The sequence below is a fragment of the Nycticebus coucang genome, chromosome 11 (assembly GCF_027406575.1).
Source record: "Nycticebus coucang isolate mNycCou1 chromosome 11, mNycCou1.pri, whole genome shotgun sequence".
Classification (NCBI taxonomy): Eukaryota; Metazoa; Chordata; class Mammalia; order Primates; family Lorisidae; genus Nycticebus; species Nycticebus coucang.
The window spans coordinates 75,138,437-75,166,186 of record NC_069790.1 but is presented as its reverse complement, the minus strand read 5'-3'; the positions used below and the strand labels follow the sequence as shown (position 1 = coordinate 75,166,186).

The 27,750-nt window shown below is 41.3% G+C and overlaps 1 protein-coding gene across 2 annotated transcripts in view; it reads left to right on the top strand.

Moving 5' to 3' along the window:
* Positions 1-1,516: 1,516 nt before the first annotated feature.
* The window catches only part of SLC26A5 (solute carrier family 26 member 5), a 46,447-nt gene continuing 20,213 nt past the window's right edge, over positions 1,517-27,750 (top strand). Inside the window, exons 1-12 of one of the 2 annotated variants that reach the window (XM_053553950.1) lie at positions 1,517-1,668; positions 2,143-2,282; positions 5,745-5,855; positions 6,761-6,927; positions 7,483-7,647; positions 9,827-9,979; positions 13,410-13,492; positions 18,213-18,360; positions 19,979-20,092; positions 20,887-20,964; positions 22,579-22,674; positions 22,855-22,961. In XM_053553950.1, the coding sequence (XP_053409925.1) occupies positions 1,517-1,668; positions 2,143-2,282; positions 5,745-5,855; positions 6,761-6,927; positions 7,483-7,647; positions 9,827-9,979; positions 13,410-13,492; positions 18,213-18,360; positions 19,979-20,092; positions 20,887-20,964; positions 22,579-22,674; positions 22,855-22,961 (1,514 nt within the window). Of the gene's footprint in view, positions 1,669-2,142; positions 2,283-5,744; positions 5,856-6,760; positions 6,928-7,482; positions 7,648-9,826; positions 9,980-13,409; positions 13,493-18,212; positions 18,361-19,978; positions 20,093-20,886; positions 20,965-22,578; positions 22,675-22,854; positions 22,966-27,750 lie in introns of those variants that run through there. The other variant, XM_053553951.1, reaches the window with a different exon arrangement.

Here is a 27,750-nt window from a genome sequence, read left to right as displayed (position 1 = left end):
ATTTGTTCTGCCATTTCCTAAGTCAGTGGTTTGGAAGTTTGGCTGTAAAATAGAATCACCTGGGAACCTTTTAAACTCTCAGTCCCTGCCTGCTTCCCAGACCAATCAAATCAGAATCCCTGGCAGTAGAGTCAGGCATCAGGAGTATTTAAAGCTTCCAGATGACTCCAATATATACCCAGTGCCAAGAACCAATGCCCTGCATGAAAATGGCAAATTTGAAGAATATTTTTTACTGCTCAATTATTTTATGTTCCTCTTCAAAATTGATTTCATAGACTTTTCAGAAAGCATATTATGTTATATCTAATACATGACAACATCATCAACTTTAAAACAACAATATTGTACTTATGTTTTTAACTTGTAGCCTTTCACAAAAATCACCACGGACTGCCCTTATGGAGACATACATGCCTCAGCTCTTAACTACAGAATAATGTAAGGGGTAATCAAATGTAAATACAGAATTGGAAGGAAGGCTAATATAGCTTCAGGAAAGTTGGGATCAATGTAAGGACTGATATTGCCCTTTTTAATGTTTCCTTGACATATAGCTGGTCAGAGCTGGCCTGATTTACAGTTGCTCTTACCTGGATCTAGAGGCAATGGCTCATGAACTTAACATGAGCTTCTGTTAAAAGTATAGATACTATCCACTTATTGCCCTGGGAGAGAACAAGTCATGTTTGTTTTTATTAATTTTGATTTTATTTTATTTATTAGTGTCAACTACATACAGAACAATATGTTAGGTGCTCTGGAGTGTCCAGAAAAGGCCTCAAAAAAATTTAGAGTACCACAAAGAATAGTTGTCAGAGGCCAGGCATAGTGGCTCATGCCTATAATCCTAGCACTCTGGGAGGCCAAGGCAGATGGATTGTTTGAGCTCAGGAGTTCGAGACCAGCCTAAGCAAGAGTAAGACCCTGTCTATAAAAAATAGCTGGGTGTTGTGGTAGGTACCTATAGTCCCCAGTTACTTGGGAGGCTGAGGCAAGAGACTCACTTCAGCCCAAGAGTTTGAGATTGCTGTGAGCTGTGATGCCACAGCACTCTACCGAGGGTGACAAAATATCTCAAAAAAAAAAAAAAAAAAAACTAGTCATCAATAGGATTTTGCCATCTAATATGGGATTTTGGCCAGGTGTGGTGGCTCACATCTATAACCCCAGCCCTTTGGGAGGCCAGGGCAGGAGGATCATTTAAGGCCAAGAATTTGAGACCAGTCTGGGCAACATAGACCCCATATCTACAAAAAGTAAAAAATTAACCAGGCATGGTAGCATGTGTCTATAGTCCCAGATACTTGGAGGCTGAACCAGGAGAATCACTTAAGCCTTGAAGTTCCAAACTGCAATAAGCTAGATTGAGCCACTATACTCCAGCCTGGGCAACAGAGTAAGATGCTGTCTCAAAAAATAATAATAAAATAAAATAATGGAGTTTTTATTTTCTCCCTTAGTTACACTCAAGAAATGCTTGTCTCCTGCTGTTGATGAATAACTTCAGAGTACTATGGATCATGCTGAAGAAAATGAAATCCTTGCAGCAACCCAGAGGTACTATGTGGAAAGGCCTATCTTTAGCCATCCGGTCCTCCAGGAAAGACTACACACGAAGGACAAGGTTCCGGATTCCATTGGGGATAAGCTGAAACAGGCATTCACGTATGTTGTACTTTAACTTATTTCCTGTATCACTCAGTTATGAGAGAAGCAAAGTCAAATGTGTAAAGAAAACCTGTGCAGTGAAGTGGAGAAAAACTGAATGGTGAGCACTTGTGATTTGCAAAGCTGTTCACAGCTTTTCAGTGCCTGGTTGATCCTTGACACAGGCTTCGTCATGTATTCCACCATGTTTATTGAATTCCTACTGTGCCTTACATCTGTATGAACAACCCACTCTCTAATTCTCCATGCACATTCAAAACATCCACCTCTGCCCCTTGTCTCCCAGGAAGGTTCCAGCCACTCTGTCTTTTTCCCCCTACCACTCCTATATTCCATTTAGCGACATCTTGAATAACCCATTCTGAATTTTTTCTTATTGTTCTTGGGTCTGAAAAGAGAATCCCTTGGTCTGAATTCTACAGAACCGTTCCTCATTTGTAACTTTATCTCTGTTTTTCTCCGTCCTCCCAGATGTACTCCTAAAAAAATAAGAAATATCATTTATATGTTCCTACCCATAACTAAGTGGTTGCCAGCATACAAATTCAAGGAGTATGTGTTGGGTGACTTGGTCTCAGGCATAAGTACAGGAGTGCTCCAGCTTCCTCAAGGTTGGTGGAATATGTTTCTTTTTTTGTTTTTCTTATTACCATCTCCTCAATTACTTGACCTCATTTCTGCTTATTTCATCATGACTTTATAGTAACATTGTCATTCCAAGTAACCTTTACCTGTCTAAAGGATTCTTCAGAAAAATCACAGAGATATTGATAATAGAAAACAGTGATACTGTTTCACAGATCAGAACACAGACTGGGCTTTATCTTACCACTTGCTAAGTCCGTCACTCAATGAACATTTTGTTGTGGCTATTGTTAAGGTTCCTGGCTTTCAAGTCCATATTCTAATTACAAGGATCTATGATATACTGAATCCTTTGCTGCTCTGTAATTTTATATATGATATACGAACTTAAGAAAATATTTGTTGATTTATTCATCTAAACAATGATTAAGCACCTGCCAGGCTCTCCCTGTCCTCATGGAGCTAACTCACCAGTCAGGAAGTGAGACACACAAAAAATGAAAGCGCATATAAATTTTTAATTAGAAGTGATGATAAACACTAGGAAGGGAAAAACATGTTACTATAAGATAATGACAGAGGGTCTAAGTAGGGAAGGGAGAGTTGAGCTGTGACCTGAGGCATGTGGAGAATGAGAGGGACCACTTTCCAGGCAGACGGAACAGTGTGTGTGAAGCCACAGAGTAGGGAAAGAGCTGGGTGAGGATGCTATTCTGAAAAAGAGTGGTCAGAGAACAAAAAAGAGCTTCTAGAAATGAAAGCTATGATAGCTGGAATAAAACATTCAGTTGGAGAGTTGGAAGCTAAACAGAGGAAATCTACTAGAAGTAGAGGAAAAAGATAAATAAATAGGTAAGAACACCAAGAGGAACCGATCCTGGTGTCCCATCATAATCTAAGTAGAACTTCCAGAAAAAAAAGAAGGGAGTGAACAGAAGGGAAGAAATTATCAAATGATCATCTCCAGAATTGAAAACAGGTTTTCCTCAGTTTTCAGACTGAGAGGAATCATTAAGTACCCAGCATACTAAATGAAAAATAAAACAAGGTATATCATATTAAAATTTCAGAATACCAGGGATCCCAAAACTTTCTAGAAAGGAAAAATAAAGTCACAGAATTATGGCATAACTAATGAAAAGCTGACGAGGTAGAAAGTTAATAGTTTATATCTAAAAATGGATAAATTAAGACATAACAATGCAGACATGTCATCTAGAACAAAATTCCCCAAGCCCGTGTCATTTACATTGCTTGTGGGGCTTGCCCTGTGCTCTGCGTCGCTGGCCTCCACCCCTGCATGCTGGTCCACACCTCCCCCACCCCCTTGACCTGCCCATCATAACAATTAAAAATGTCTCCAGACACTGCCAAATGTCCCCCAGGTGCAAAAGCATTCTCCATGAGAACTGCCGATTTAGGGAAATGGAGGCAAATACCAGAAAAACAGCAAAAACAACTGGAGGTTTTTAGCCTCTGAGGTGCAGAATCTGAAGGGAGAGGAGTGAAGCAGAAAAGGGCTGGGTTTTCCTGAGAGCCTTGGAGTGACATTTGGCTTTTTAATCTCTATTATATTTGTATTTCTTTGCTAGAAATACAATTTATATTTTTAGAAAGGACAACATTTAAGTGGCTATATTATCATACAGTAGAACCTCCGCAGTTGACCACTTCCCTTCATTCACCACTTCCTTAGGTTGACCCAGTTTTCATAGACTGGACATGCACCACACATATGTGTCAATACAGTAGGCCTAGTTCCTTCTGTTGACCACGTCCATATGTTGCCCAGTGTGTTACAGTCCCTGGGTGCTCAGCTTACAGAGTTCTGCTGTATATGAAATAGGGATGCTTTCCTAACTCTTCTTTTGCTAAAGGTTTTTTCTTCACAGCATAACAGTGTATTATGTGTATTTTCCAGTTGTCCCAGAAACTTGGCTGAGGCCTGAGAGCTGAGGACAAAGGGTGTCAGACCATCTATGCAAAATTATGAGTCAGTGATGCCCAAACTCTCTCTTTAGTTTACCACTTCAGCAAAGTATATGAGGAAATGAGGAGATTGACATAACATTTGGAATGAGAATTTTAAGTGAGGTTAAGCCTGATGCATTTCCCTTCCACCTAAAGTCAAGTAAGGAAGGACCATAAGGGGGCAGCTCTGAGCATTAGACAGTGTTTCCTGGAGTTTGCAGAGAAAAGGCTAATTCTTGTATGGAGAAAAGGCTTGCTGCTCTAAAAAATAAGGTCTGGCTTGGCGACCATAGTACAGTGGTTATGGTGCCAGCCACATACACCAGCGAGGCTGGCGGGTTTGAAACCAGCCCAGGTCAGCTAAACAACAATGACAACTGCAACAAAAAATAGCCAGGCGTGTAGCAGGCACTTGCAGTCCCAGCAACTTGGGAGGCTGAAGCAAGAGAATCGCTTAAGCCCAAGAGTTTGAGGTTACTATGAGCTGTGATGCTACGGCACTCTACTGAGGGCGACATAGTTAGACTCTGTCTCAAAAAAATAAATAATAAAAAATAAGGTCTTTTTTTTTTTTTTTTGAGACAGAGCCTCAAGCTGTTGCCCTGGGTAGAGTGCTGTGACATCACAGCTCACAGCAACCTCCAACTCCTAGGCTTAAGCGATTCTCTTGCCTCAGCCTCCCAAGTAGCTGGGACTACAGGCGCCCGCCACAATGCCCAGCTGTTTTTTTGGTTGCAGCTGTCATTGTTGTTTGGTTGGCCCGGGCTGGAGTCAAACCCGCCAGCTCAGGTGTATGTGGCTGGTGCCTTAGCCACTTGAACCATCAATAAGTTCTATTTTTATAAAAGGTCTACAGTTAAAGGATGGTGTGAACTTTCAGGACAACAGGATGAAGAGAGTTCTTCAGAGCATGTGGCCCACCCTTCCTAAGTTTCTTGGGGTAAAATGCCAATCTTTCCCATAGGAAAACTGGGTACCCTGGACCTAGCCAGACTTGGCTTATTTGAAAGATACCTGCCCAAGAAGACTGCCTACAGGATGAGCATGTACCAGAGAAAGAACCTGAAAAGGAGCTGAGGGGGGATCTAAGATTCAGGGGAGAGGATGTTACATAAGCCAGGGAATAGTATGGTGGGAGTTTCCCCCTGCAAAGGGGTCTCCGGAGAACTGACAAAATGCTCCATTACCAGTAGAGAAGGAGCCAGCATTTATGCATCAACACCAGATTGCAGCTGTACCTATTAAGACTTTTTTTCCTTATCTATTCTGCAAAAGAATAAGCAGAAAGAAAAAAATCCATCCACTGACAGGAGATGAGGAAAAACTGTCTCAGTCTCGACTCTGTAAGCACCAGTGTAAGATTGCATGCAGGATTGGGTAGGAGAAAGTTAAACACATCAACTTTAATTCAGATGAGTTTCACTTGTCCATCAGAGAGGAAGACCCAAGAGAAAAATGCACGTGACCCCTGTGTTCTCTAACGACCTCCCATTTCTGTTCCGTCTCTCACCCCACAGGCTTAGCCTTCGCAATGCTGGCAGCGGTACCCCCGGTATTTGGCCTGTACTCTTCATTTTATCCTGTTATCATGTATTGTTTTTTTGGAACCTCCAGACACATATCCATAGGTAAAAGCTTACGCTCGATAGTCTTGTACCTTTCCTTTTGAACTTCCAAGGTTTGTAGTGTGCCAAAGAGATAGCATGGTTGTTATGAAAAATCTGCTTAATACCTTTAGTTACTGCATACACAAGAAGTGCTTTAAAAAATACATTCCTCCTAAGATTTCTAGTACTTATGCTTTCTCCTTATCTTGGGATAATTTTTAAAAAGACAATTTTCTTGTGTAAAAGCAATTGTCGACATCCGTAAAATGAGAGAAATGCTTTATTTCTTACAATAATTTGCTTGCATCTGACTTTTATTTTTATTTCAATAGTAGTACTTCCAGTTGCTAATTTCTATGCATGTATTTTATTTTCACTATATTTTAGGCTCTGAATTATATGTGCTTTCTCCTTAATTTAGCAGCAGCATATGCATTTCCTAATAGTGTGGGTACCACGTGCAGCTACCACCGTCAGACACACACGTGACATTTCAGATATCTATTGCGGGGTAACAAATAGCCCCCAAATTTGGCAGCTTAAAATAATGATCATTTTTATTGTTTTTATCTTTTTTTAATTTTTTTAATCTTTTTTTTTGGCTATTAAGTCACAAGCCCATCTTTATTCAAGGAGGGGGAATTAGACTCCATCTCTTGATGGGGAAATGTCAAGGAGAGTATGTGGCATTTGAGGTGTTGCTGTGGTCATTTTTAGAAAATGCAGCCTGCACACACAATTGCCCGCACCCCAGGGGCAGGATAGTACAGGATGGCAGTGCAGTCTCCTTTCAAGGATGACTATTAGCCGCACCTGTGTCCCTTGGTGTGTGGGCAGCAGCCACACTTTCAGACACACTTTCAGACACTCTGATGGTCGTTTCCTTGGCCCCCTGAACAGGGATCGTTCATGCTTCACTATTCCAGGTCCTTTTGCTGTTATTAGCCTGATGATTGGTGGTGTGGCTGTTCGATTAGTACCAGATGATATAGTCATTCCAGGCGGAGTAAATGCGACCAATGGCACTGAAGCCAGAGATGCCTTGAGAGTGAAAGTCGCCATGTCTGTGACCTTACTCTCAGGAATCATTCAGGTAAGACTCAAAGATGGGGAAGAGGACTCTCAGCTGTTACTGTAATAATTGCCTGCTGAGTGCTTTTGGCTGGTCTTACTACATGGAAGGCAGAGACAGGCAGCAAAACTCCAGGGCTCAGGGTTCATCAGAGCTCAGGGTTCACAGCATGCAGCAACTCCGGTCCCACGGCAGGCCTCATTTACAACCATGCACAACTGGCAAGCAAGTTTCATTGGCTACTTTCGAGAAACCAAAAGCAAGACAAACTAGAAATAGCAGGATTGGTTAATCCTGGAAGAAGATATCCCTATCTGCTTGGAAGAAACAGCCGGCGATCATGCACAACAGTCTACATGACTCAGCAGGTCCCCAGTTCCATGGGACAGGGCAGGCCTGAGCGTGGACAATGTTCTGTGGAGCTCCACGCTGCTTGGTTGGTTAGTTGCTTACCTACCACAGGTGAAAGTTTGTAGTGTTAGAAAGTGATCCCGGAAGAATTTTTACATGTTTTTGTTAGTCTTAACTTCCTGATCTATCATGTGATTTATTTGTTTCTTTGTCATTAAAAAATAGTTTTGCCTAGGTGTCTGTCGGTTCGGATTTGTGGCCATATATCTCACAGAGCCCCTGGTCCGTGGGTTTACCACTGCAGCAGCCGTGCATGTCTTCACCTCCATGCTAAAATACCTGTTTGGAGTCAAAACAAAGCGGTACAGTGGGATCTTTTCAGTGGTATATGTAAGTAAGCAATTGCCTGGCTCCCTGCTTTTGTTACACACACACACACACACACACACACACACACTCTTCTTTATCTCTTTTACTTTCAAGGCTCATATTTCTTTTTTTCCAAGAAGTTCCATAAAAGGGGAAGATTCACTTATCCTAAGGCTTTCTGAGAAAAGGGCTATGAAGATTAAACCTCAAAAATCTAACGGTATTAGTATGTGATATTGCCTGCTTCACAAGAAATTTTTTGATGGGTCTTTATTTGGTAACTACATCATCACTCTAGGTGAAGAGAGAGCTTTTTCCTATGACCAAATTATGTTCTTTTGGGAAACTAACAAATAATGTAAAGGCATAGTAGAAGAACATAGCTCTCTCACAAACTGATAAGCAGAAAAAAGGCTATAAAACATAATTTATGAGTTTAATAAAAATATATATACCCTGTACACAACTGAGGTATACATATATATATATATAAATTATTTGCAAGCACTTGGGGATCTATGGTAATAACTGATCATGTTGAAATTTATGTGAATTTGATCACAGATTCTAAAAATTCAGTATCTTTTCATGTAATGCAGTATAATTAGAAATGGAAAATTAAATATATCTTTAGGACCCCATACAGTTAGAACTAAAAACACACCACATTTCTTTTTTTTTTTTTTTTATTGTTGGGGATTCATTGAGGGTACAATAAGCCAGGTTACACTGATTGCAATTGTTAGGTAAAGTCCCTCTTGCAATCATGTCTTGCCCCCATAAACATTTCTTTTTTTTTAAAGATGCATCATAGGGCTTGGTGTCCGTAGCTCAGTGAGTAGGGTGCCAGCCACATACACTGAGGCTGGTGGGTTCAAGCCCAGCCTGGGCCTGCTAAACAACAATGATGACTGCAACAAAAAAATAGCCAGGTGTTGTGGTGGGCACCTGTAGTCCCAGCTACTTGGGACGCTGAGGCAAGAGAATTGCTTAAATCCAAGATTTGAGGTTGCTGTGAGATTGTGATGCCATGGCACTCTACCCTGGGTGACATAGTGAGACTCTGTCTCCAAAAAAGAAAAGAAAAGAAAAAAAGATGCATCATAAACAGTTTTATTTTAGTGAATAGAAGTTTCTAACATAGAATCACCTTTGTAAGCAAACTTTTAGAATACATTATTGTGAAAAGCACACTTCTAAATTACCTGTGGATGAAGAAGAATTAGAAAATGATTCAAATTAATCAACAGTGAAAGTACTACATATCAAAACTTCTGAGATGCTGCTGAAGCCATCCTTGGAAATTAAGGGCTACAGCCTTCATAGGCATTGATGCCCCAGATTCTGTACTAGGCATAGAGATACAGCAGTGAGCAGAACACATACAGTCCAATGGGACAGCAGTTATTAAACCATTAATTGCATACACATGTAATTATAATTTGTGTTAAGTGCTATGAAGAAAAGGTACAGGCTGCTCTGAAAGTTGAATAACCTTTAGCTTAAGGGTCTAGGAAACTCAGGAAGTGATATATATCTGAGGAAGTAACATTGAGTCCTTGATTGACTAGAACGGATTCAAACAATAGAAATATCCCCTAAATAACCAAATTCTTAGTTTTCCACAATAGCTAATAACATAGTTCTTACTGTGAGACTTCTTGAAATGCCTTGTCACTAAGAAAATACAACATATTAGTCCACCTGAGCATGCTGTAGGTGTCGATGGGAAATGATGGGTAGGAAGTCTATTTTGTTTTTAATGGGGACTGACTGTATTTGGGGTACCCAAACTGTATTTGGGGTACCCAAACCATAAACCTATCATGTAATGAAGTGGCTTTCTTCTCTAACTCTCCAAACTTTGGCCTCTTGTGGCTTCAAAGTCCATCTGATTTCTCCTTCTTTGAGCTTCTAAAACCTTTTCTATATATTTTACCTTTGGAGTATTGTATTGTTATCAACTCATAATTCTTTCCTAATGCTCAGGATTGAGTTTCCTTTTCTAAATTTTAAATATTACAATGAAACATCAGCATCAAATGTCTCCTGATTGGTAAAAACCACAAAGGTGGAGATTTCTGCTTGAGAACTTTTAAATAGAAACGTCCAGTAATGCGATGACTGGTCTGCATGAGTGCACGGAGTATCTCCTGGGGGCAATTTCTTGATGTAAACATCCGGTGTTCCTGTGTTACAGAGTACAGTTGCTGTGTTGCAGAATGTTAAAAACCTCAACGTGTGTTCCCTAGGCGTCGGTCTGATGGTTTTTGGTTTGCTGTTGGGTGGCAAGGAGTTTAATGAAAGATTTAAAGAGAAATTGCCGGCACCCATTCCCTTAGAGTTCTTTGCGGTAAGTCAACTCGAGGTGATGACCCGTCCAACTTCAACAGCCACACACACCTGTCTCTGGGGGGGATTTTGAAGTGGATGAAAGAGGAACTGGGAGTCAAAGGGTCTTTTTTTCCCTCTCTCAGTTCTGCCCAAAGAAGGTTGGAATTTGTTAAAGGGAACATTTACAAATTCATTGACAAAAACAGTAAAAAGAAAAATAATTGTAACATAGGCACAGATGATTTTTCCAAATATAGGTGAAGACCATATATGAAAATTTTAACATTATCCCTGAGTGATGGGATTATGGAGCATTTGTTTCCCCAAGTATTTATTATTTATTTGTTCTGTAAGGAGCACCCATTACTTTAATAACGTGGGAAAAATAAAACTATTTCCATTTTGAAAAGACAAATGTTCCTAAACTTTCTCAGTTCCTTGGCACTCCTAAGCCAAAAGAAATGTCTCACAGTTCCATTTATTAAGTAGTTAGGTCCAAACACCTTATATACTTATGACTAACAATTTATTGGCTGTTTGTAAAAATATGCCCACAAATTGGAATAAACAGTATTTTGTTATATTCATAAGTAACCACTATTATTTATTCATGAAATGTGTGTGCCTGGTGGGCACCACACAAGTCTCAAACCTCAGAGTCGGATTGGACGCTGCTACCTTCATTTCTTCTTTGCATGGTTCCTGCTTTTTAATCACAGCTACCACAGAACACCCAGCTTTACAAAGAGAAGGCATTATTGAAAGGAGCACAGTGGAAACTGATGTTAAAACTGCAAACTACCTCCAGCTAGAAGCTTGCACAGTGTCCAATAGATGTCGCTGTTTGACAGACACGTTATAATACCCAATGGGTCCCAGTGACTTGACACCCTGGGTCTCCTTTGTGTGTGGGTGGGTGGGGGGTGGGGGGAGCCACAGGGATAAAAAATAAAAAGTACAGACGTCTGATCCAAATTTAGCAAAGAGTTAAATTTCTAGCTATGAAAACAAGTGACTGGTATAGTTCACCAGGAAACCAATCTGTTTGATGCTTTTCCTTGCCCTGGTCTTGTCTACTTTGTTCTAGTACCTTTTAACAGGCAAAAACTTTACATCTTTTATATTAACCTGGATGGAGTTGAAACACATTCTTCTTAGGAAAGTATCACAAGAATGGAAAAGCAGGAATCCAATGTACTCAATACTAATAGGAAGCCAGTAGGTGATCTAATACATGAGAAAAATTCAATTCAATTCAAGTAGGAGGGAGGGGGAGAAGGAGAGCAGGGAAGGGGATTGGTGTCCTCCCACATAATGGGCACAATGTGAGGGGGTATGGCACACCTCTTGGGTACGGAACACACTACAAGAGGGACTCTACCTAACAAATGCAAACATTGTAACCTACTTGTTTGTACCCTCACATTAACCAGAAATAAAAATAATAATTAATAAAAATATAAATTTTAATTTAAAAAAAAAGAGGCAAAAACAACCAAACCCCCTAACTCTACACAAGTCTAAAGCCTCTTTTCTCACTGGGGCTGAGCTCAGAGTTCCTATTTCTACTTGGAGTACAAGCAGTTCTGAGCACCTTTGCATGGGAAAGAAGAGAGGCAAGCTGTAATTATGAAGAAAATGATGAAGGCTGCCTCTCCTGCCCAGGGTTACTAGTACTGTTTCCCAGATTCCCTTTAAAGAGTCCTTCTTGGGTCCCAGGGGAACAGTTTTTCAGAATTCTATCATTGTAATTATAGTCTTTTCAATAATACCTGAAACCAGTGTTTTTTAATCTTCTTACCTAAGTGCTCCTTAGAACAAAGGAGAGAAAAGCCATACTGGAAAGTTTGGGGACAGAATCTTTATAACTATTTTAAGCATAGAATTTATTTTTTGTCATGAACACATTTTTTGAATTTTGAGTACTCTTTTATAGTACATTTGTGTCAATAGGCAAACAATGGTCTAAACTGTTTACTACTTATATAAAATTGGTGCAGTGGTAAGTAATTGGCTCCAGAGACGTAAGCCATATTTATTTATCCTGTGGTTTTTATTTTTTATATTTTATTTATTTTTTTGGTTATGATTTTTGTGTTTTAATTCCAGTCCCCAAATGCTCGTGAAAAAAGAAACGTTCGTGAATGACTTTTAAATATTAGTCAAATCAGAATCCAAGTCCCAGATGTTGTGTTGAAACCTTGTGGATTTTAATCTGCCAGGCTACGCCACCAGTTTAAGCTGCACAAAAAAACGCAACTGAGGTTGAAAACATAATGCCACCAAGAGAAAAGGGTTCTTCCATCAAAGGGACCAGAAATGCCCTGCCTTTGTTCTCTCAGGCTGCTGTCTCTGATATGTAGCAATAAACTTGCCTTATTACTGGTTTCCTGCAGCAGCCACGGCCCTTCCCTGCTGGCCATTCTTCCTTCTCTCCTGGACTACCCACTCAGACAGTTCTAAAAGCAGTAGTTCCTGGGGATGAAGCAATTTGCTATATTACCTGCTATTTTATTATTCTTCTCCTTCTCCTCCTCCTCCTTCTCCTTTTTTCTCTATTTTTTCTTACTCCCATTTGGTGTTTTTGTTTTTTTTTGGTGTTTTTTGTTTTTATTTGATTTTTTTGTTTGTTTCTTCAGTTTGGGGTTTTTTGGTTGTTGTAGTTTGTTTGTTTGTAGAGACAGGGTCTCACTCTTGTTCAGGCTGGTCTCAAACTCTTGAGCTCCAGTGATTCACCCCCCTCAGCCTCCCAGAGTGCTGGGAGGACAGGTGTGAGCCACCTCGTCAGGCCCTGTGTTTTTCTTCTTGTAGTTCACTAAAGGTTGCACTTTACACCCCAAGTAAATCTATGCCCTGACAATCCAGGATGGCCTCATGTACAGTGACACTCTGTGTGATTCCACTCTGATCCTGACTCAGAAATGGAGAAGACAGCTACAGGGTGCTGGTGGAGACCTCTAACCACACCAGGTGCTGCTATCCTGGAAACAGGATCCGCAGGGGAGGATCCTAAACCCAAACATACATTTTATAATGATACACTTGTCATTGCACCACTCCCACAATACACATTCTATCATCTTCTAGTCATAGTATCTCGGCCAAGGACTTGATTCACCTCCCCAAGAGGAAAGGTCAACCTCTGAGAGGTTTTATGGCCCCTTTCTAGTTGCAACTGAGTAGCCAAACACCTCAGCATGGAACAGAGCAAGGTGTAAGAGGAAAAATGCCAGGCTGCAAAGAAACTTATAGAGTCCCCTTTAATTATGTGGGCTAGAGTCATTAAAAGAAGTTAGAATTACTGGCAGCTAATAATTATAATGGTTTTTAAAATCTGAATGTTAAAAATGATAATAAATTTGACTTGGCTGATAAATTCTTTGAAGCTCATTTTTCTGGCATTTGAATATTCATTTCTAAAGGTGCACTTGAATTTGTGTCTGTTTTAGGTGGTAATGGGAACTGGCATTTCAGCTGGGTTTAACTTGAAAGAATCATACAACGTGGATGTCGTTGGAACACTTCCTCTGGGGTAGGAAAATAGTTTTATTTTAAGTAACAGTGTGACTTGAATAACCAATAGACCTGTTCTTTTTAACCCCTGCTTTAGTACTCTTACAAAGAAAAGTAATCTCTTTTCTACATATAAAATAGCGGAGGGTTGGAGGGTGGGTATGTGTTTTTTTTATTGTGGTGAAAAAGCCTATAACATAAAATTTACCGTCTTAACCATTTTTAAGTGTACAGTTCAGTGGTGTTAAGTATACTCATATTATTGTAAAACAGATCTCCAGGACTTTTTTTATCTTGCAAATCTGAAACTCTGTACCCATTAGACAACAACTCGTCCTCTTTCCTGTTCCCACCAGCGGCTGGTAACTACCATTCATCTTTCTGTTTTTATTAATATAAACTCTGCGTACCTCATATAAGTGGTATCACACAGTATTTGTCTTTTCGTGACTGGCTTATTTCACTTAACGTAACATCCTCAAGGTTTGTCTCTACTATAGCATGTGACAGTACTCTATTCCTTTCTAAGGATGAATAATGGTCCATTGCATGTGTTTATCGTATTTGATTTCTCCATTCATCTGTCAGTGAGCATTGGGGTTGCCTCCACTGAGGCTATTGAGAATAGAGCTGCTGTGGATATAAGTGTATAACTATGTCTTTAAGACCTTACTTTCAATTATTTTGGATATGTACCCAGAAGTGGGATGCCAGATCTATTTATTTTTTGAGGAACCTCTGTTTTCCATAGCAGTTGTACCATTTTACAATCCCACCAACAGTGGCAAGTGGTTTTTTATTTATTTTTTTTTTTTTTGCAGTTTTGGCTGGGGCTGAGTTTGAACTCACCACCTCCGGCATATGGGCCTGGCACCCTACTCCTTTGAGCCACAGGCGCCACCCCATGGTTTTTGTTTTATTTTGTTTTCTTTCTTTCTTTCTTTCTTTTTTTTTTTTGTTGGGGATTCATTGAGGGTACAAGAAACCAGGTTACCCTGATTGCATTTGTTAGGTAAAGTCCCTCTTACATTATTTTGTTTTCTTAAACAGTTAAATTCTCTCCTTGAGTGTTATAGGAATTAAGAAAAAAGAAGAAACACTTAAATCCTAGTCTGTCACTTACCTTGGGCAGGTCCCTTCTCCTCTCAAAGCCTCCATTTCCCCACCTGCCAGGTGCATGTGGTAATTTATATGCATCTCAAAGGCAGCTGGGAGAGCGGCAGGAGGTACTGCATGTGAAGCGGGTGGCATGCGTGGTACGCACTCTAGACGTGTTGACTGAACGTTCTGAGGCTTGTTATTTCATTGTTTTCTAGTTTCAAGTCACTGTTACTTCATCTATGTCTGTGGTTCTCAACCTTCCTAATGCCGTGGCCCTTTAATTCCTGTGGGTCGCAACCCACAGGCTGAGAACCAATGATCTATGTTATCTTGTGGAGCTTATATTCTACTAGTGGAGACAGACAACCGAATAATAAACAAACCAATAGTGAGAAGTACTATGAAAAAAAAAGTGGAGCCAGGTAAAGGATAGGACAGACCAGGTGGCTGTTTTAGGTACGGTGTCAGGGAAGGTGATACGTGTATTTGAGAGACATGAATGAGGTTTAGTGACTTGCTAGTGAGGTTCAGCCTGGACCCAGACTCAGTCTTCTGATACCCAGTTGTGGGTTCTTTCCATTACCTCACACCTGGGTCACTAACAAAGTTAGTAATATGATAAACATTAGTCTTTTAATGGATCCTAGAAATAATTTGATTAAATATGAAATGCTTACACTTAGATTCCTCCTTTTAAAAATATACTGACAGGCTATATAACATTAGTATATATAACATTCTATATATATATATACACACATACACATATCTATAGTATATATATTATATATGGCATATAGATAATATATGTATATATACTGATAGGTTAAAAACCGCATGTCACCATAATTTCTATGTTATACCTTCCTTTCCCTATTGCACTGTACTCAGATATGTAGCTTTCCTTCTATTTATGAGAACTTAATTAAAAAAGAAAAGGACATTTTACCTTTCTGGAACATGGCTACCCAGAAACCTTATCTTTCTGAAACTTTGCCCAAAACCAAGCAGGTAACAAATACTTACCTATCTACTTATCTATGGACAATCATGCTGATTTGGTTATCTGTGAATCTTACTGCTATGTAATGAACTACTTCCAAAACAGTGGCTTAAAACTGTGGCTAGCAACCCATAGGTCTGGGTTTGTGGCTCATGCTGGTGATCCTATTAATTTGGAGACTGAAGTGGGAAGATTGCTTGAGGCCAGGAATTCAGGACCAGCCTGAGCAACATAGCAAGACCCCTGGTTCTGAAAAAAATAGAAAAATTAGCCAGTGTGGTGATATGTGCCTGTACTGTCAGCTACTAGGATGGCTGAATCAAAAAGAATCACTTGAGCCCAGGAGTTTGAAGTTGCAGTTAGGTGTTATAATGATGCCATTGCATTGTACCCCAAGCAATAGGGTGAGATCCTGTCTCAACAAAACAGAACAAAGCAAAAAAAAAAACCCCAAAACCTCACAGCAACCATTAATTTTCTTATAATTCTTTAGTCTAGATTGGGCTCAGCTGTGTGGTTCTTCTTCCGGTCTTGCTTGGGAGTCTCTCAGGCATCTAGAGATGTTTGAAGGTGTGACTGGTGCTGGAAATCCAAGAGGGCTCCACTCACACGTCTGTCACCCCAGCTGGCGTGGCTGGAACAGCTGAGGGCTGGTCGGCATCTTCTCTAAACAGGATATCCCCAGCAGGGTAGTCAGACCACTTTACATGGTGGCTTAGGGCAAAAAGAAAGAAACAGAGAATTGACCAAGCCTCTGAAGGTACTCAACAGCCTCGCTCCCACTACATCTGTCAGTCAAAACACATGACACGGCCAGATTTAGCCAGAAGGGAAACAGATTCCACATCTAGCTGGGAGGAGCAGCATGTCTGTAAAAGTACGAGAGGATTGGTTGGTGGCCGAATTTGAAAGCAGACTACCATACTTACCTATAAACGTACATAAAAACATACATGTTGCGGTGTCCAGAAAGTGACAGTTGACTGTTAAAGATCACAATCTCACATTATAGCCTGTCTTTTGATTTATTTTCCTTAACTCATTCCAAAATGCATCCTTTTCTTTTATCCTAATTGCTCAGTCCTAACCCTGCTTTAAGGCGCTCTCAGCTAATGCATGTGCAGCAAAGTGAAGAGGAAAGATGATAAACTTCATAATCAGACCCCCTGGGTTTGACTCCCGTCTCTATCTTGGGCAAGTTACTTAACATCTGTAAACATCCATTTTCTCGCCTAATAATGGCACCTATCCAATAGGAGTGTTGTGAAAAAAAATGAGATGACTTACGTGAAGCATGTAGCATGTAATCTAGCCTCGATAGATATTAGGTTCCTGCCCCTTTCTCCCTGCCGTTTCCTTATCCAATAACTTGAAATATCCAATCTGTCATTTGTTACAACATAGTAAGTAACAGAGATAGCTGTTTGACCGTGGACAGATCCCTTAACCTCACTATGCCTCATTTTTCTCATCTGTAAAATGGGGATTATTATGATGCCTACTTCAGGACTATTAGAAATAATTAAATGAGCATAGAACCAGGCACTGAGGAAACACCTAATAAATGGTTGCTATGGTAGTAATCATAACTATTACTGCATATCAATTAAATGATTGTTATTATTATGGCTGCTGTTATTATTATTTAGCCCAGGGCCTTGAACTAGAGCAGAATGCCTTTGAAAATCCCTATCCTCTTCTCCCATTCTATGTATTTCTTTAGTATAAGGGTCCCAACCTGTAAGAATGGACCACAAAAGCTGGATTCCCCACTGTGAGGTTCCAAGAGTCACACTTTTGGCTCCTTCAGATTCCCAGGTGTATAATCTTCTGTTGCTCCTTTTCCAAGTTACACACTCAACTAAAAGGATAAGAACATGGGAAGAGATTACATCAATCAATCACAAGGTAGAGAAGTATGGACCTAATGTTTTGAAGACAGTAGTTCTCCTCTAAAGTAGCCCTTCTAGGCTGGATGCAGTGGCTCACCCCTGTAATCCTAGCACTCTGAGAGGTCAAGGCAGGTGGATTGCCTGAGCTCAGGCGTTCGAGACCAACCTGAGCAAGAGTGAAACTCTGTCTCTAAAAAATAGCCAGGCACTGTGGCGGGCACCTGTAGTCCCAGCTACTCAGGAGGCTGAGGCAAGAGAATCACTTTGACCCCAAGAGTTTGAGGTTACTGTGAGCTATGATGCTACGGCACTCTACCGAGGGCAATAAAGTGAGACCCTGTCTCAAAAAAAAAAAAAGGTAGCCCTTCTCCAATACCGTCCCACCCAGAGACTTGGGTTTGAGCGCCTTGTGGCGTCTGAGCACTTTGCTGACCCTCTCTTCTTCCTGTTACTGTGTCTTACAACGGCCTTCAGGGTGTCATGAGGTATAAGGTTCCTCCTTTTATAAATAAAACAGCATCTGCTCTCTCCTGATAACCCATCCAGGTAGAAAGCCACACCCTGCAGTTTAGGTTTGGAAAGAACCTCTCTCAGTCAAGAAGGGCTCTCCTTTTTGCCAATCTGGAGGATCCAAGCATTGATCACCTCATTTGCAGATAATGACCCTCTATATTGCGCCCCTTGGCCTGTGGTTTTTTCCCAGTGGTCACAACACTCAAGTTAAAGCCAGCTTGATTTTTCAGGCTACTACCTCCAGCCAACCCGGATACCAGCCTCTTCCACCTCGTATATGTGGATGCCATTGCCATAGCCATCGTTGGATTTTCAGTGACCATCTCAATGGCCAAGACCTTGGCAAATAAACATGGCTATCAGGTTGACGGCAATCAGGTAAAAATCAATTGCCTGCACACTTTCCACACCAGTACAGTTATCATGCTCTGTTCTGGAAGGTACATTTAGATTTATCGATCTTGGTAGAAAAACTTACTTGGGTGATGGATGTATTTGGAACCTGTATTTATTCAACTCTACCTTTTTTTTCTTTAATTATGAGCATTAGAATCATACCTGGACAGGGGTAGAACTGAAAAGGTGATATCTCCAATTTAAAGTGTATACTTTGCCAAACTCCTTTAGATGTTATCCCTATTTTTTTTTTTTTAAGACAGAGTCTTACTCTGTTGCTCTGGGTAGAGTGCCATGGCATCATTATATCTCATAGCAACCTCAAACTCTTGGGCTGACATGATCCTGTTGCCTCAGCCTCCTGGGTAACTGGGACTACAGGCACCTGCCACAACACCCAGCTAGTTTTTATTTTGCAGTTTTTGGCCGGGGCTGGGTTCGAACCCGCCACCTCCTCCGGTATATGGGGCTGGTGCCCCACTCCTTTGAGCCACAAGGTGCCGCCCTAGTTTTTGTATTTTTAGTAGAGATGGGGTCCCACTCTTGCACAGGCTGGTCAGGAACCCTTGAACTCAGGCAAACCACCGGCCTCGCCTTCCCGGAGTGTAAGATTACAGGCATGCGCCACTGAGCCTGGCCTATTGTCCCTAATTTTAAAGCTTACAATCTGGAAGTAAAACACAAGGGTCCAACAGAAGTAATGCCCTTTTGTACTCGAGCATGATATTGTGGGGTTACAGAATTCTATGCTTATGATTTTGTAATAAGATCAGTATAGATTACCAGCTCATAAGAAAACGAACATTATTTGTGCCATTATTTGCAATTTGCATGAAATTCGGTAACAACAACATCACACACTCAAGCACCAAAAGGCGTAACTTCTGCTGGACCCTGTATTTTTTCAAACCATTTTTGCTCCATAGGAAGGCCTAGCTTTGTTTATTAAAATTGGGGCAAATGGTTCATCTCTCAAACACCACAGTATTCTCTTTGCTACCTTCTCTTGTAACATAGTCACAAATAAGGTATTTAATCTAACACCATGAGCTGTAATCTTGGTATGACTATGACAATGCCTATTTTAACACCCTGTATATTTCTAAGGGAAAACTAGATGCTTCACATTCATATGAGGTATAAACCAGAAATAACCAAAGTAGCCCTAAGAACAGGACTTACTTGCCCTAGGAAGACACTGGCATAAGTTGTTGATAAGTAATAGTCCGGGCACTTAAAAGATGCCAAAAGTCCTATGCCTCACGAACTTTCTCTTAAGACAACAAAAATATTTTGTTCCCTTTTACTGCAATTTAAAAAAGAAAATAAAACATTATTTGTTTAGAGAGTGTGTTTGGGAAAGAGGAGGCTGCGTGGGGAACACAGCATTTATCTCTAACACAATAAAAATGTTAAGAGTTCCCACCCCCAATAAAATATTCCATAATTCCTGTTTTGAACCGATGCTAAACAAATTCTGGTAACTGAAAAAAGATTGAAGAGACAGCCTATACAGCTACAAATGTGTATTAAATGGGCTATACTGCTTTTACTCCTGAAGGATGACCTCTCTTTTGTATTTTGTTTCCACACGGAAAAGGAGCTCATTGCCCTGGGACTGTGCAATTCCATTGGCTCGCTCTTCCAGACCTTTTCAATTTCCTGCTCCTTGTCTCGAAGCCTAGTTCAGGAGGGAACTGGAGGGAAGACACAGGTGTGTATGTAACAGGCCTCTAAGAACTAGTGATTTGAGTGGTAATTACATTTTAATCTCTTGATTCTATTCTGAACCCAAACAAAGCTACTCTGCCTGCAGATCCACGCTCCAGTAAGCTGTGTAGTGAATCAGAGAAAGGCATGATTGGTTGAAGCGAATCACAGGAACTGAATCTATAGAAAAGGGGTATATTCTCCCGTCAAATTGGAAAGTTTTACAATACTCAGCTTCCAGTAAACCTCATAGTTCAGACATGGGATATCATCATGAAAGCTGAGTATGGACAGGATGCTGCACCATCCAATAGAACTTTCTGCAATGGTAGAAATGTTTAATATACGCACTGTCCAATATAGCAGTCATCAGCAACATAACTCTTGAGCACTTGAGATGACCTGGATTTTAAATTTTAGTTAATTTTAATTTTATAGAAATGTAGAGGCCACGTGTGGCTATTGGCTACCATATTGGACAGCAAATACTTACCTGAACTCTTGGCCCTTATGGGTTGCGGGTTGGCACCAGACACCTTTCACCACCTCTGACAAGGATTTTTCAGTCAAGGTATTTAAACAGAAGCTCATTTCAGCTTCTACTTAAAAGCCATAAGAACCAAAACTTCAAAGAGGGAATGGGAGAGAGTTCTAGGTTTCTGTAATAGTTCAGATGATTCACTTGAATCCATATTTTCTTGATCTTCCCACAGTGATTATCCAAAGAATAAGACCAACCTCTGCCCCTGCTCTTGCCCATGTCTCCTAAAAGCCCCTTCCTTGTGTCCTCTCATTCAGCTTGCAGGTTGTTTGGCCTCATTAATGATTCTGCTGGTCATATTAGCCACTGGATTCCTCTTTGAATCATTACCACAGGTGTGTAGTGTGGACTTGGTGTGCGGCGTTTCCCCATATAAACATGTTGTTACTTTATTTCTTCATATGTTTTTGGCTATACTAGGGGTTTTTACTGTAACCATAGCCGGGTGGTTTGAGAAAGGGCCAAGGCTAAGACCAAGATCCTGCTCCATGGTCTCCTGACAGCTGCCCATAGGACCTTGGCAAAGGTATTTCCCCTTCTCTTGGGCTCAGTTTCCTTATCAGCAAAGTAGTTTGGACTGGTTAACCTCCAAGGCCCCTGCCCTCTTTGACTATCTGTGACCTAATACTTTCATTGAAAATCTGAAGTGGCCTACACTCATAAGACATTTATTTGATGATAAATTTAATCCAGCAGAGATCAGGCAGTAGGTGGTGGCTCACACCTGTAATCCCAGAACTTTGGGAGGTCAAGGTGAGAGGATTACTTGAGATCAGTTCAAGACCAGCCTGAACAACAGAGTGAGAGCCCATCTTTCAAATAAATAAATAAAATGTATAACAGAAGAAAAAATCATAATGTAGGAAGACCGTGGATGAAATAATTCCTTGAATACCAAGGTTAATCCTGAACCTCTTGATCACTGTGTGTATTTGCTGCTAGGATATAAGCCTGATTTTCCAAGGCTCATTTTAGCTAACCAAGTTCTGAAAATCCTGGCTCCAAAGACACCATCAGTGCTAGGAAGTGATCAGGGAGAAGGTGTGGGGGAGGCAGCAGCAAGGCAGCGAGGAGAGGCATGCGGGGATGTGATCTGTGGACAGAGGAGAGGTGCTCTGCGGACAGCAGGAGAGAAATGCAGGGATGTGATCTGTGGACAGGAGGAGAGGAATGAGGGGATGTGATCTGTAGACAGAGGAGAGGCATGCGGGGATGTGATCTGTGGACAGAGGAGAGGCATGCCGGGGTGTGATCTGTGGACAGAGGAGAGGCATGAGGGGATGTGATCTGTGGACAGAGGAGAGGCATGCGGGGGTGTGATCTGCAGACAGGAGGAGAGGCATGCGGGGGTGTGATCTGAGGACAGGAGGAGAAGCATGCGGGGGTGTGATCTGTGGACAGAGGAGAGGCATGCGGGGGTGTGATCTGTGGACAGAGGAGAGGCATGCGGGGGTGTGATCTGTGGACAGAGGAGAGGCATGCGGAGGTGTGATCTGCGGACAGGAGGAGAGGCATGCGGGGGTGTGCTCTGTGGACAGAGGAGAGGCATGTGGGGGTGTGATCTGCAGACAGGAGGAGAGGCATGCGGGAGTGTGATCTGAGGACAGGAGGAGAGGCATGAGGGGGTGTGCTCTGTGGACAGAGGAGAAGAATGCGGGGATGTGATCTGGGGACAGAGGAGAGGCATGCGAGGGTGTGATCTGCGGACAGAGGAGAGGCATGCAGGGGTGTGATCTGCGGACAGGAGGAGAGGCATGCAGGGATGTGATCTTCAGACAGGAGGAGAGGAATGCCGGGTGTGATCTGTGGACAGAGGAGAGGCATGTGGGGGTGTGATCTGTGGACAGAGGAGAGGCATGCGGGGGTGTGATCTGTGGACAGGAGGAGAGGAATGCGGGGATGTGCTCTGGGGACAGAGGAGAGGCATGCCGGGGTGTGATCTATTTCAGGCTGTGCTGTCGGCCATTGTGATCGTCAACCTGAAGGGAATGTTTATGCAGTTCTCAGATCTCCCATTTTTCTGGAGAACCAGCAAAATAGAGCTGGTAAGTAACAAAAGTGATGATTAGGTTTATGGGTCATAGCAGCAAGTATGGTCAGTGCTAATACGTGGAAAAATGTGAGAAAGGTGAAGTAGGGTGTGTGTGTGTGTGCATGTGTGTGCATGTTTAATTCTTATGGAACTTTTAACACGATTCTCCATAAAGCTTTCTGTTTTGGTTCAGACCATCTGGCTGACCACTTTTGTGTCCTCCTTGTTCCTGGGATTGGACTATGGTTTGATTACTGCTGTGATCATTGCTCTGCTGACTGTGATTTACAGAACACAGAGGTAAGTGCCCAGACTGGAACTGGTGTGGGTGTCCTGGCTGAGATTACAATGCTGACTTTAAGGATAGACCGAAGTTTAAAGTGGTGAAAGTGGAGCCCTTTGTTTATTTCTACTTAGCATGAAAGGAAGCTGTAACATTCACATAGCCTGTTGACTAAATAAACAAAATCCCAATAAAATATTCTCTCAAATGTTGCTACATGAAAAGAGCATGGTTTCCATCACTGTCTGTGCCATTCCCCACCTAGTACTGCACTGGTTTACGTCCCCTCTTCTGAGTGAACCCTGTTCTTGCAGTTTGCTTGTCATCTCATGTCACTAGATGCTGACATGACTTTCAATGACATGAAGCAGACGTGAACATAGGCACTTCTCCAGTTGTCCCTTCTTCCACCCTGAACCATAATCCCCTGGCTTCTTTTCTTAGCTGAGCCCGCTAGGGAATAATCTTTAAAAAGCTGCCATTGGCCAGGTGTGGTGGCTCGGGCCTGTAATTCTAACATTTTGGTGGCTGAGATAAAAGGATCACTTGAGGTCAGGACTCCAAGACCAGCCTGAATAGAGGGAGAACTCCATCTCCACAAAATTTTTTAAAAAATTAGTTGGACGCGGTTATGTGTGCCTGTAGTCCCAGCTACTTGAGAGACTGAGGCCACATGATTGCCTGAGCCCAGGAGTTTGAGTTTGCCATGAGCTATAATGTTACCACTGCACTCTACCTGGGGTGACAGAATGAGACTCTGTCTCAAAACATTAATAATGAAGAAATCACCATGAAAATAAAAAGGAAACATTATGTCATAGCAACAGCCTAGACTTATTTATTTATTTATTCATTTATTTAGAAATAAAGTCTCACTCTGTTGCCCAGGCTAGAGTGCCATGGCCTCAGTCTAGCTCACAGCAACCTCAAATTCCTGGGTTCAAGTGATCCTCCTGCCTCAGCCTCCCAGGTAGCTGGGACTACAGGCACCTACCACAATGCCCAGCTAATTTTTCTATTTTTAGTAGAGATAGGGTCTCACTCTTGCTCAGATTGATCTTGAACCCTTAAGCTCAAGTGATCCTCCTGCCTTGACCTCCCAGAATGCTAGGATTATAGGTATGAGCTACTGTGCCTGGCCCAATAGCCTAGACTTTAGAGGCTGGTTCAAGTCCCAGCTGCACCTTCATAAGTTCTATAATTTAACATAACCTCTCAGGGCTTGGTTTTTGCATCTGTAAAATGGGACTAATACTTGGCACCTCAACAAGTTACAGTAAGGTTTAAATGAAAATAAGGCATACAAAGACCTAGTTCAGTGTCTGATACATTCTACCCTCTCAACCAGTAATAGTGCTAATAGTGCCCTCTTTGTTTAACGCAAAGATGAATGAAAATGAGATTAGTCTGGTTTGCCTATAGTTGCAAATCATATAATAAAGTGACGTGTTGAAAGGCCAGTGGATGTAGATATTATCTACAGAATGAGGAAAATACCTACAGTGCATCTTAGAAGGGTACAGGTGAAACTTACTAAATGCAGAATATAAATGTCTGAACACAATAACTAAGAAAATGCCTTGAAGGCTGTGTTAACCAGTTCGATGAAAATATTTCAGACTGTATATAAAACCAGCACATTGTATCCCATGATTGCATTAATGTACACAGCTATGATTTAATAAAAAAAAAAAGAAAGAAAAGAAAATTAAGTGAATCACAGCCAATAAAAAATAAAACTACACTTAGAGCCTAACAATGAATGCCCTTGTCTGTTCAACTGCAAAAAACATGTAGCCATATAATGAATATAAGATATGACAGAGAGGTAGGCGTCAAGCAATTAATTAATGGAAATAACGTGACTGTTTTGTATTTTGTAATATTTGTCATCTTTTTAAAATTTGTAGTCTGCCGTCATTCTTCTCCTCATTCTAAATAAACCTTATACCTGATTTAAAAAAAAACAAACAAAAAAAAACCACATAGGATTCCAAACTCAGGTTAAAAATAAAACTACAAATTCTAACACTGTTGCCCATTACTATCTAAAAAAAGTTTTTCCCATTGTTATGAAAAACATTATTTGAGGGAGAAAGAGAAGTACAGCCTTTTTAAAAAAAATTTTTCCTTGGCCAGGCATAGTGGCTTGCGCCTGTGATCCTAGCACACTGGGAGACCAAGGTGAGTGGATTGCCTGATCTCACAGCAAGACCTTGTCCTTAGAAAGAAAATAGCCAGGCATTGTGGTGGGTGCCAGTAGTCCCAGCTGCTTGGGAAGCTGAGGCAAGAGAATCACTTGAGCACAAGAGTTTGAGGTTGCTATGAGCTATGATGCCACGGTACTCTCTACCAAGAGCTACAAAGTGAGACTCTGTCTCAAAAAATACTTGCCCAACTTTAAAATTTATGATAAGAAATTATAATATCCAATTTGGTAAAGAAAACAAAAAAACAACAAAAATCACGAAAATTCTACACTATGGCTTGTTAAAGGACATAGATATTTCTAAACGATGATGTTCACTAAAGCTCTGAGACAGAGGACTCAGGTAGATGTTCTGTCCTTTGCTGGTAATTTTAAAGGGTCTTTGTAGGTATACAGCCAGCAGTCAGGACACTTATTTATTTTCAGCTGGCTTTCTTTTCTGTAATTAGGACAAACTTTTCAGGATATGAGGAGTGGTGCTTTGGCTTTGGCCTGTTGCTCCACTCAGAGCAGGCATAGTTGAGAAACAACTATTTCATTCAGCAAACAATTCCTGACAGTCTCCTCTATGTGGGCACAGAGGGTGCTACAAATGCAATGGAGGTTCAGCTTCTGCCCCCAAGGAGTTCGTTATAAAACATACAGCAGTGATTATAATCTTCATTGACTAGATCATAATGTTATTATGTTCCAGAGAGATGCTAGACTCTAGGGATACTGCAGTAAATGTGACAGGGCCCCTCCCTTCATTGAGAATGTATTCACTTGCGGATGACAGACATGTATTAATGATTATATTAATAATGGTAATGTCCTAGCACTCTGGGAGCCTGAGGTGGGAGGATCATTGAGCTCAAGAGTTCAAGACCAACCTGAGCAAGAGGGAAACCTCATTTCTAATAAAAATAGAAAAATTAGCCAGGGGTTTTGGTGGCCACCTATAGTTCCAGCTACTCAGGAGACTGAGGCAAGGGATTGCTTGAACACAGGAGTTTGCTATGAGCTAGGCTGAGGCCATGGCACTCTAGCCTGGACAACAGAGTGAGATAATAATAGTAATGAAGTCATGATGGCACTTAATTATTACAATTACTTATGTGCCTGTCTCTATACAATACCAATGCTTTATGTCATTTCATCCAATGACTATTGGCATCGCTATTTCATAGAGGTGGAAACTGAGGCCTGGAGTGATTGGGTAACTTACCTAAGATGACAGTAAATGGTGGGGCAATGACTCTGGTATGAGGGTTTTGGAATTCAGAAGCTGACTCTTAATCAGCATTTTCAAAAACTTAACATACACAGTTATAAGTGCTTCATTAGCTGTCAGCAAGGTACAGTGTGATAATAAGCATAAGAGACACCCAAATAAAACCCTGTAAGAATTTGTTGAAAAGACTTGCTAGCTGTCAGTGTCAACAGGGAAGTAACAGAGCTTGGCCTTTACAGGCATCAATAGCATTTAGACTTGCAGAAATGGGGTGCCAAGGCACTCCAGGGGATCAGGAAGACCCATTTCTCCTCTGCCTGTTGGATCCTCAACCTTTGAGGCCTATCTTGCCCAGCCGAAGGCCTTCAACTCCCCCTGTGCCCCCTCCACAATGCTCTGGTCTTCCTCTCCCATTTTGCACGTGTCCATCGCAGTCAGTTGTGTAACTGTGTCATCTGTGCTCCTGCCCCTCACTCTCCCTCCCCAGTGGCACTAGATTGCAACACACGGGCAGCACTTTGAGTTTCTCAGAGGTTTTCTTGTAATGGAGAACTCAGCTGAGAACCTCGTTCCCATATCTACAGTATTAGTCATTGGGATGGGGATTATCCACAGATGTCAGTAGACTGTGAACTTCTTGTTTGTAGAGTTGATGTTTGTTCCCAGTACCAGGCACATATGCATTCTCTGAATATTTGCAGAGGGAATCTACCCAGAAGAACAGCTAACGTTCATGTTATATATTCTAATTTGCAAAGCACTTTTGCATTTATGCTAAGAAGCACCAGAGTATAGTAGCAACCATGGAATGTCAAATCAAAGACCTTGAGTTGAATCCCAGCTCTCTGACCTTAAACAACTCACCTAACCCCACTGAGCCTCAATTTCTCAACCACACAATAGTGGTAATAAATGGCTCATGGCATCATATATAGGTATAATCAGGTAATAGCACGTGCTCAAGAAATAGTCTCTGTCATCATATGGTATCTAATTTGAGCCAGACTGTCCTACAAAAAGAATTAGAACTCTCAAAAGGTAGTATTAAAAATGTATTCAAACCCAATATAAGAAAATCTCTGTGCTAACTAGAGATTTTTGTTTGCTCTCCACACCATCAATTGATTACCCTCAGCCCCAACCATGAGTCACTGACTCTTGCTACTAACAAATAAAAATTCCCTCTCCTACCTTAGAATTAGAGCAGGAAGATGATCCTCTCTACTGGGCAGCATAAGGAAAACTCAAGTAACACATGTTCCTGGCATAACGTGAACTCTGCACACTTCATTATTGCCCCAGTCTTTAAATGCCAGTGTCTTTTGTCCTGTTTGTGTATGATGTGTGGTGGGGGGGGTCAGTGTGGAGTGAATGTGTGATGTGT